The following is an 11,282-nucleotide window of genomic DNA, read 5'->3' on the forward strand; positions in this document are numbered from 1 at the left end:
TTGACTAGTGTAATATGTAGCTAGTCGGCGATGTATGCAATGGAGGGGGATAGGAACTGGCCACTCCACGCCATTGTCTCCTGGCCTAGTTGCCTCATAATTGGTGCCTTCTTGGTATCACTTGTGAGCTTCAGACCTGTCTTCGGACAGTTGACTGAACAACAACCTCTGCATGAGTCATTCTATTTTTTCAAGGCATTCTCTAGAATGATTTTAAATAAGGTTGGTGATATTCCACACTCTTGTCTCAAACGTTTTGTAGTACAAAATTGTACTGGTAGATTTTTCCGCATTTTGACACATCTTGTACACTTATATAACACATTCTCCTGATGAGGTCTATGAGAGGATTTGGGACTCCAGTTTTTTGTAGGGTGGTCCGAAGTCCATTAACTGGTACTGTGCCATATGGCTTTTCTAAATCAACGAAGATAAAATGTATCTCTTTTCCTTTGATTAACTTTCTTTCCGTTATCTGTCTAATTGTAAATACATGGTCTACACAGGATTTGCCTGTTGCAAATCCTGTTGCAAATTCAGCTTGCTCTTTGGATATCTTGTTTTGTATTAAGGACTCCAATCGTATCTTGATTATTTTACTGATATCTGGACAATTCATTGGATTCCTCTTGTCTCCCGTTTTGTATATTGCACTTTTGTATGATAAGGTCCATACTGGTGGAAGAGTATCATCTCCTATGATCTGGTTAAGATTCTTAAAATACCGGTACTTTGTTCTCCATATTTAAACAATTCCATATTTACTCCTTCAGGTCCTGCAGCTTTTCTATTTTTTCAGCTCCTAAGTGCATGTCAGACCTCATCTTCTGTTATTGGGTCAATTTTATTAGTAACATTGGATCTTAAAGTGGATCTAAAACCACTTGAGAACTGTCTCCAATAAAACCCTCTTTATCTTCTGTTAAAAGTTTTGTTTTAATATTCTTCAAATATATCAGTTTAACAGATTAAAACTCCTGGAACTATTTGACTTAGAAATTTTTTATATTTTTCCCAGGCTTGTGCTAACCTACCATATCCAATAGTATTTTCTATTTCTATACACATTCTATTCAACGATTCTGCCTTTTGTTTTCTAATTATTGCTTTAGCCTCCTTTTTTTACATATTTTATATTCATCATCGTCTTCCGATTTTTTTTACTTAACCATTTTTTGTATGTACACTTCTGTTTGTTGATCATATTCACGGCTTCTGTTGCTATCCAATAAGTTCTTGGGTACTTTTCTCCATCTGTACGTGACTCGGTTAAGAGAGAAGTTTTGTACTATACTCTTATTGAATTTGGTATTCCCAAGAAACTAGTTCGATTAATTAAAATGTGTCTCAGTGAAACATACTGCAGAGTTCGTATAGGTCAGTTTCTGTCAGATGCATTTCCAATTCATTGTGGGCTAAAGCAAGGAGATGCACTATCACCTTTACTTTTTAACTTTGCTCTAGAGTACGCCATTAGGAAAGTCCAAGATAACAGAGAGGGTTTGGAATTGAACGGGTTACATCAGCTGCTTGTCTATGCGGATGACGTGAATATGTTAGGAGAAAATCCACAAACGATTAGGGAAAACACGGGAATTTTACTGGAAGCAAGTAAAGCGATAGGTTTGGAAGTAAATCCCGAAAAGACAAAGTATGATTATGTCTCATGACCAGAATATTGTACGAAATGGAAATATAAAAATTGGAGATTTATCTTTTGAAGAGGTGGAGAAGTTCAAATATCTGGGAGCAACAGTAACAAATATAAATGATACTCGGGAGGAAATTAAACGCAGAATAAATATGGGAAATGCCTGTTATTATTCGGTTGAGAAACTTTTATCATCCAGTCTGTTGTCGAAAAATGTGAAAGTTAGAATTTATAAAACAGTTATATTACCGGTTGTTCTGTATGGTTGTGAAACTTGGACTCTCACTTTGAGAGAGGAACATAGGTTAAGGGTGTTTGAGAATAAGGTTCTTAGGAAAATATTTGGGGCTAAGAGGGATGAAGTTACAGGAGAATGGAGAAAGTTACACAACATAGAACTGCACGCATTGTATTTTTCACCTGACATAATTAGGAACATTAAATCCAGACGTTTGAGATGGGCAGGGCATGTAGCACATACGGGCGAATCCAGAAATGCAAATAGAGTGTTAGTTGGGAGGCCGGAGGGAAAAAGACCTTTAGGGAGGCCGAGACGTAGATGGGAAGATAATATTAAAATGGATTTAATGGAGGTGGGATATGATGATAGAGAATGGATTAATTTTTCTCAGGATAGGGACCAATGGCGGGCTTATGTGAGGGCGGCAATGAACCTCCGGGTTCCTTAAAAGCCAGTAAGTAAGTACCTAACAGAGTGAATACAATGTTTGAAATGTTCATACAAATTACATGCATCCCTATCTTCATCAGCTCTCAACTTTTGTTGCAAACGACTATTACGAAGATTTCTGATATTCTCTCCCTGCAACAAGAGTAAATTATGAGGTTCGTGAGGTTCTTTCAGAAATACCAGGTTTTCTGAGTATTCTACGAGGTTCATCCAGGAAGTAAGTTCCACTCGCGTCCAGAGATGGCATTACTAGTTGGACGGGAATACACATGCGTAACAGTAGAGAGAGGATATGTGGAAATAATGCAGTGCAGTTTGAGTCCTGTGATGGCATTAGTTATTGCACAGCGCTAGGATAAAATGGCTGCACTGAATTGTCTCCCGCCAACTGCGAGAGACGTGCAGTTATCCATTTTCAGCATGCTCAGAAGTAATCTCCAGCAGAGATCCACCGCCAATTGTGCAACGTGTATGGACCCGACGTTATGAGCGACCGTATGGCCAGACGATGGTGCAGGCAATTCACTGAAGGCTGAACCAATGTGCACGACGAAGACCGTAGTGGCTGACCGTCCCTGGTGACACCAGAACTGATCAAACATTTGCGGCAAGCAATTTTGCAGAACTGGCGCTTCACAATTTCGGAACTCTCTGGTCAATTTCCCCAGATGTCTCGCTCACTGCTGCACACAATCGTCTCCCGGTGGCTTGATTTTCGGAAAGTGTGTGCAAGATGGGTGCCAAAACAGCTGACAGATGAACACAAAACGAAACGTCTGGCCGCAGCATTGACATTCCTCCAGCGGTATGCAGAGAAAGGTGACGACTTTCTCGACAATGTTGTCACTGGGGATGAAACATGGGTGTTGCGTGCCACACCAGAAAGAAAATAACAATCCATGCATTGGCGGCATAGTGGTTCACCTGTGAAGACCAAATTCAGGCAGACAATAAAAAAAAAATCATGTCCGCTTTACGTTCTGCCGAATCTCGTTCTCCAAATTGGATTAAAAAAAAGGCGGACTAGGTGCGATTTTCGGAGTCCATTTCGTTCGACGATAAAGGACATGAAAGTGTGGATTCCGTAATAGAACACTTCTCAAATATGGTGATTATGTCAGCAGAATTGTCAATCCAGCAGTTGTCCTTCAGACCAAAATGCATCTCTGAACCCCGGAGGACGGATGCCTGCAGAGATGCAGTACGAAACCGTAAACGTGCCTTACGCCAATTTGAGCTCCATCCGATCCAAGAGAATTTTGCCCAGTATAAACACACCCGAGTCAAAAATCGTCGCACTATATGTGCAATGGTAAGAAGACGTCCTGGACAAGCTATGTCACTTCCTTGAAAAGGAACATCCCAGCTAATATCATCGATTAATGAGGAAACATATTTCTATCATTTCGGGCCTTTTGAGCAATGGCATAACGAACTCTAGTTCTATAGAAAATGTTGAAATATTTGCCAATACTTTTGCACAAAAAAGCAGCGCAAGGAATTATGACCTGGAATTTCTAAAAATCAAAGAGGCCGCGAAAAGACGAAATTTAAATTTCACATCTGATAACACTAAATATTACGATGCACCGTTCACATCTCAGCAGTTATCCCCTGACACTTCCCCTGGCCGTGACAACATTAATAATCATATGAAAAGGTCAAACTAGGAAACGAAATATCGGAACTAGGAAATGTAACATCAAGTGTTGCTCAGGGGATGGGTATTACATTTCTGTTTGTTTCTTTTGTGTGTGTGTGCGTGTGTGCGTGAGTGCGTGCGCGCGCGCGCGCTTTTATATAAGTAACAAATTGGGTTGGAAGGAAGAGGTTACTAATATTACAAGGAAAGCCTGGAAAGCACTACATTTGTCTATGCGTATTCTTAAAAAAGCTACCTGGAGGTTAAAAGAATTAGTGTACAAAACCCTTGTTCACGCAATTCCGGTATATGGAATAGTAGGGTGAGATCCGTATAGACAAAACCAAACTGATTTAATACAAAAGGTTCAGTGTAAAAGGTAAAGTTATCCCCGTAACATGCCATGAAGGCACTTCGGGGCATGGAGATAGAGCCCCATGCTTTCCATGACCACGGCACTAGAATGAGGTGGTGTGGTCGGCACCACGCTCTGACCGCCTTTTACCCCCGGGAAAGACCCGGTTCAGTGTAGGAAACCAAAATATGTCGAAATGGGAAAGGGACATAACGAAGTATAGTAAAAGACTTAGGGTGGGAATTTCTTAAATCAAAGCAACGAAAAACCAGACTGACTGCGTTAAGGCTCAAATGGGACAAGAAGCATGGACTGACATCAGTACTAGATTAGTGACACGATCATACTTAAGCAAGGCTGATCATATTAGAGAGTTTTAATGCAGAAAACAAAAACGGACGTGGTAAAATTTTCCTTTGTTAACCACACAATAGTAGACTGGAACAGGTTACCACCAGCAATCTTTCAGGGTGGTCCTCCCAAAATCAGTACATTTAAGGAAAGGTTGAGAAGATTAGACAGAAAATTTAATTGTAGCCTAGGTGCAGTGTAATTAAGTTGTGTCATGTAATTAATGAAGGTGATATGTAATTATTAAGTTGATAATAGTTGAGTTTAATAGAAGTACTATAAGTCAGGTTTACTTTTGCTTATAGTAAGGGTAATTATGGCATAGTTTTTATTTATAGCCGTAGGTTTTTTGCATTTATTTGTTTATAATTAGAATGAAATTTACATTTTTTATTGCTCTAATTATTGTAATTTTATTAATGTATATTATAAATCACTGCTGCTGGGTGTATATTCAATTGTAGTGTTAATACATACATACATACATATATATATATATATATATATATATATATATATATATATATATATATATATATACACATACACACGCACGCACACACACAGCATCTGCTAAGGGTTCAGTGACTTTTCTTTACAGCATTATAGAAACCTATTTGATCAGCATTGGGGTATTTATAAAGTTTTTTATCCAGCTTTTCCTTTTTCATGGGAATAGTAAAGTGAGCAAGATAAATCTGATTTTGAGGCATAACTAAATCTTTGATTTTGGCAAGTTGTGCAAAGTTCGCGCCACAAGAAAGGAAAGAGTGCAAGCAGGCAGGCTCTTGCTGGAACAATTTGTCCTTTCCATCTCACATGTTCTTTTCCCGTAGATTTCTCCACTGGTGGTTTGTTTCCCATTCTTTTGGCTTTTATTTTCTTCTCTGTTTCACTGGAAACTGATTCTGTACTACTCATTTTTTGTAAAAAATCGCAAAAAAAACTTAAAACTGTGCACTAGACACACAACAGTAGACTGTATACCATCTAGAGACCTAATAGCCAGAAAGAGCTGGTTTCAAAGACGGTTGCCAACCTAATGGCAAGAAATACCCAAGTTTCACAAACATGGTGACTTATTGCCCTGAGTCTAATTTTTAGTGCCTTGCAAATGTGGTCTAACTGCTCAAACTTTCCATTGCCCATCTACCTCTCGAATGACTCAATTTGTAAAAAAGTGCCATTCAGGCTCTTATTGATGTGGGCTATTCAATTATAGCCACTGTCGCAAGTGGAGTATCGAAACTACTTACATCGATAGTATCGCAGTGTCCCAAGGCGCCAGAATAAATGAGCTGATGTTGGTAAGACAAGCGATATGATGTGAGCCTGGGCTATGGAAAGTTCACGGTAGGTTAGTTGGTTTGATTGTGGACAGAAAAATTAGGAATCACAATAAGATATCATAGGTGGGTACACTGGATGCGTATTAATATCGTCACTGCAATGTATTACAGCAATATCGGTAATTTTAATTGTAATTATTGTGTTTTTATTAAAGTTCTCTTTAATGCATTTTAAATCATACCTGTGATGTAAGCAGCTTTTGTGATTGTCGTCATTAATAAATTGTGACAGAATGACTTCAAAGCACTCATAACATAATGCAAATGCACCATAAAGCTAAGTTATTTAAGCTTCACTGATTCATACTCAGACAGAAAACAAGACTTATGAGTGTAACTCCTTCTGTTTCCTTAACCTTTTCTTTGCAGACGGGCTACTAGTGAATATATATTTTGTATATTTTATTTTGTTCTATATAGGAAGCTAGCAGTATTTATGCTCGACCATGCCGAAATGTAGTAATTATACACCTGGTAGTAGCCCTTTAATGCACCTCAATAAAGTACACCTATTCATTATACTTCAGTTGTTCAGCCAATGAGAAATCACCATTGTACCATTATAAAACCGCAAATATCGATTATTCTCGGATATGCAATTGAAAGACAATTAGCAGAACGTCATGGAGGCTGGAAATCCAATACTGTCGCAGAAGGTTATGTTCTGTTACTATAATAATTAGCGTTAATTGTAAATAATATTCAAATAAATTCAATTTGTCATGTCGTTTTTCAATTCTAAATCAATTTCCAGGTTATATCAATATTAATGTCCATGTTGTACTCTAGATTATATCAAGGTCAATGATATTCGTCCCTCGGAAAAAATCAATACTTTCTGCGCACATCTCACAATTTAGAAGGTCATTTCCGCTCATAGACAAATAACTTCACTTAGATAACCATAACATGAATACTTATGAATAATTTCAAGTTAGAAATATGGTCGAGCATAAAAAGTCGTATGAAACTTGCCTATAATGGTAATTAAGACGCTCGTATGAAAATTATGAAACTCGCTTGCGCTCGTTTCATGAACAAACATACTCGCGTCTTAATTACTACCATTATAGGCTCGTTGCATAATGTACTGTTATAGTAAAACAAGGAAGTTGCTAAATTAGGATCTATCAAACTTTTTGGACTTAATAAATTCTAAGATAGGCTATCATTATATTCTTAATACATTGGATGTACAGTACACTGCGTAATGTTTTGGCCAATATCGGACAGTGCTGTTATTTTGGTGCCACTTTCATGTGCTAGAGTAGTATTTGCTTTACAGCTCGAAACATATGGATATTATGCATAGTCGTTTTCTTTCTCAGTTTATTGTGAACCAAAAATATTCAAGTTCACGTCTTCTGCTTCTCGTTCTCGTTCCTGGTTTACCGTGGACCAACATTCAGTATAATATATTTGTGTTGGATGTAGCGTTGATTTTGGTTATTTGTTCTGATTTGAGTCCCTTCAGACGAGGTCACTTTTAGAAGCGCTGCTAACGCGCTGCCGCTTGTGAAGAATGTATTTAAATGGAGGCCTTCAGACGCAGCCACAACCACAGAACCAGTCGCACTATAGACTCTCTGAGTGGTTGCCATCGCCGCTGGTGGCGATAGATTTCAGACTGGGCCACAGTCAGACCACTATTTCAGTGGCGCGTGAGTAGAATGCTGATGGACATTGTTGGGCCACCAATTCCTACACCTCCACCACGAAAGTATACAGGCTATGTTACGACAGATTAATATAGAATGACGATCGCAATAATAATAATAATAATAATAATAATAATAATAATAATAATAATAATAATAATAATAATAATAATTTTATTTTATTTATTTATTTACGGTCTTACTAATAAAAACTCTATATACAGACGTTTAACTGTCTTATACTTATCCAATGAGTAGCTCGTTTATAAGTCGTGTGTAAATTCCTTACTAATAATCACTACATACGTCGTGTATAACAGTATAACTCTTACACAGCTACGTAATAGTTTCATCATTACTTCGTTACGAAAGGTAATAGAATGTCTGAGGTTCTCTATTGCATCCGGTAGAGCGCTCTAGTGTAGCGTGTTAAATATCGATAGTATAACTGGCTTTAATCGATTACCTCACTACATTTTGGTCAAAGAGTACAAGCTACAGCAATATTATTCTAATAATTCTATGATCTTTGGTTTGTTCTTCTGTGGTTACAAGGTAACCATCATCATAAAATGACAGTCGATACGAACAGCTGTTAGAGGGCGGCCATTTTTTCGCTATATATAACGCTTAAACAAGGGGTTTCGTGTATATAACTACTGCAAAGCAATTCCCATTGTATAGTTACAGCCTGTTTATACGTCCATAGCTTATTCACGGTTTATTAGTAACGTTTTCTGTCTCAACTCTGCATAAGTCTCGTATAAAAACTATACACGATTTATTAGTAAGACTGTTGGAATATTAACGTGCAAAACAACAGCACAAGGCCAATTACAGTTTAGCACAAGATACAGAACAAAACAAAACAACAAATGATGATGAGAATGAATGAGCAAAATGGCAGTGAGATGAAATACAATCAATATAATAGTCAACATTAATCATTGACCAAATGCAACAAAATAAATAACGCAAAAATTATTAAAATTAGTACAGTGAGATAATTAAAATAATGTCAATTAAGTAAAATGAATTACAAATGAATTAATGAAATCATATAAATGAAGACTTGAATAATACAAGACACAGTGCATACAAAGAATTATTAAAATTAGCGACAAATACAAATAAACAATAATGACAAAAATAAATAGATAATTACAAAAATACATGATACAGAAAAGCTAAAAACAACACAAACGAAGTTAAAATGAATATGCTTAATATAAGAATAGCCAAACAACAAACCATACATTAAACGGCTCTGAATTAATATACTGTAAATTGGCAGCTTTCGTGCATCTGACAACTGGAGAGAGAGATTTAGGCTTATAGGTATAAACATTTTTTTGAAATCTTAAACCATTCGAAGGGGCCCGAAGGTAGATATTGCTTATGAAGGATTCACAATCAACATCACCCTTTAAGGCCTTACAAAGGAATTAGTAGTCAAGCTCAAGACGTCTAGCATAAAGGCTAGAAAAGTTAAAATATTTACAAGTACGCTCATAAATGAAAACAGATGAATTTGCCAAAAACCTAAAAGCACAGAGGCACATAAATTTTCTTTGTATGATTTCCAATTTACCCGAATCGGTAGAAATAATAGAATTCCAGGCGACAGATGCATATTCTAGTTTAGATGTGATTAATGTATAGTATAGAATTAAAAGAGTAGCAGGGGTAGAAAAAGAATAAGTTATAGACCTTATAAGTCCGAGCATTCTAATGGAATGATTATAAATATGTTGGACATGATTATGAAAATGAAATTTGGTATCGAGTAGAACTCCCAGGTCTCTAATACAGTCTTTCCTTATTATGTTGATATTATTAATAATATATTAATATACATTAATAATAATGATAATTTAATAATAATAATAATAATAATAATAATAATAATAATAATAATAATAATAATAATAATATAGACTAGACAACTAAATACCTGGACTAGTATGAATTACGGATATATTATTTATGTAGTAAAATCTTCTTTATTTCATGTTAAAATGAAATAACGTATCTAAAATAATGTAAATAAATTAACTAAGAGATAACAATAATTGGTTGATCTCAGGTTCGAAGCTGGGTTCAATCACACCATGGCTTTTGACTCCACCATCACACTAAAGACACATATTGTAGTATAGCCTATTGGTTAAATTACGTGCTATGAATGGTTTCATATTTGCTGCGTATTATATTTAATTTTGAATTCTTAAATATCATCATCATCATCATCATCATCATCATCATCAATAGCTATCAGGGTTTAGGCCATTTGGCCTGTTCCGTCTCAGGTGAAAAGCTGGTCTCTTCATCGCTTTTTCGGGCGTCCACGATCTCGGTTTCCAAGGGGTTTGTAATGTAATAATCTCCTGGGTAGTCTATCATTTAGCATCCGTAGAACATGCTCATGCCAGTTGCTCTGATACTTGTGGACTGTCTCTGTAATGGCTGCGAAACTTAGTTCTTATTGGATGTCTTCATTATATTTATGGTCATAGAGAGTGTAGCCTGCTAGCGGTCTTAGTAATCTCATCTCAGCTGCTTCTATTCTTTTCAGTTGACTAGTTGTGAGAGTCGAAGTTTCTGATCCATATACCAAAGTTGGAATGGCCATTGTTTTGTAGAATTTCAAAATTGTGTCTTGCCGGACCTTCTTAAACAGTGTATTTCTAATTGTTCTTAGCAGCTGTTGAAATTTGGCTAATTTATTGCCTATATCTCGAGAATGAATATAGGAGAGATTACAGCCTGGATAAGTAAAAGCATTTACTTGCTCTACTCCAGAGTTATTGATAACTATTTTAGTTCTTATAGAATTTTTACGAATAAAGGCCATGGTTTTTGTTTTGTGTATAGAAATTTGTAAGTTGTCTTCGGTGTTAGCTAATATAATTACATCATCTGCGTAGAGCAGATTGTTAAGGGGTTTGTTATCGATCATAAAATGTGTGGCCAAATCAATTTCCTAGATCTTAATAAGTGCATTAATATATATATATATATATATATATATATATATTAAATAAACAAGGAGACAGCGGACAACCTTGTTTTAAGCCTTGATTTGTTATCCTAGTCGTTAAACTAATCTTGTTATTAAATTTAATTTTAATCTTTGTGTTTCTGTACATGCTTTGAATGGCATAAATTAAATTTTGAGGTATCCCTTCTTTCTTTAAAATGTTCCAAAGTGTTGATCTATTTACAGTATCAAATTCTTTTTGAAGATCAATAAATGTTATGTGTGTTGGAATGTTAAACTCTCGATGTTTCTCAATAAGTTGGGCCAATGTAAAAACTCCATCAATGCAAGATCTATTTTCTCTGAAGCCGTTTTGTTCTTCAAGAAGTATCGTTTCAGTGATTGGCTTTAGTCTGCTATTTATGATTTTTGCATATATTTTAGCGGCTGAATTTAATAGACTAATGCCTCTATAGTTAATCTTATCTTTTCTATTTCCTTTTTTGTAAATGGGAACCACTAGTGACTCATTCCACTCATCAGGTAAGCTTCAATTCTTAAATATTAAACAAAAATATGTTTTGTCACATTGTCTCTCATTTGAA

The 11,282-nt window shown here is 36.0% G+C and overlaps 1 protein-coding gene across 2 annotated transcripts in view; it reads left to right on the forward strand.

The window, feature by feature from the left end:
- The window catches only part of LOC138693290 (zinc finger protein 235-like), a 43,170-nt gene that overhangs the window by 21,839 nt on the left and 10,049 nt on the right, over window positions 1-11,282 (forward strand). Inside the window, exon 4 of one of the 2 annotated variants that reach the window (XM_069817152.1) lies at window positions 11,201-11,220. The exons of the other annotated variant lie outside the window; for it this stretch is intronic. Coding sequence (XP_069673253.1) covers window positions 11,201-11,220 — 20 coding nt within the window. The remainder of the gene's footprint in view (window positions 1-11,200; window positions 11,221-11,282) is intronic. 2 annotated transcript variants of the gene reach the window in all.

The sequence above is a fragment of the Periplaneta americana genome, chromosome 17, assembly GCF_040183065.1.
Source record: "Periplaneta americana isolate PAMFEO1 chromosome 17, P.americana_PAMFEO1_priV1, whole genome shotgun sequence".
NCBI classification, from domain to species: domain Eukaryota; kingdom Metazoa; phylum Arthropoda; class Insecta; order Blattodea; family Blattidae; genus Periplaneta; species Periplaneta americana.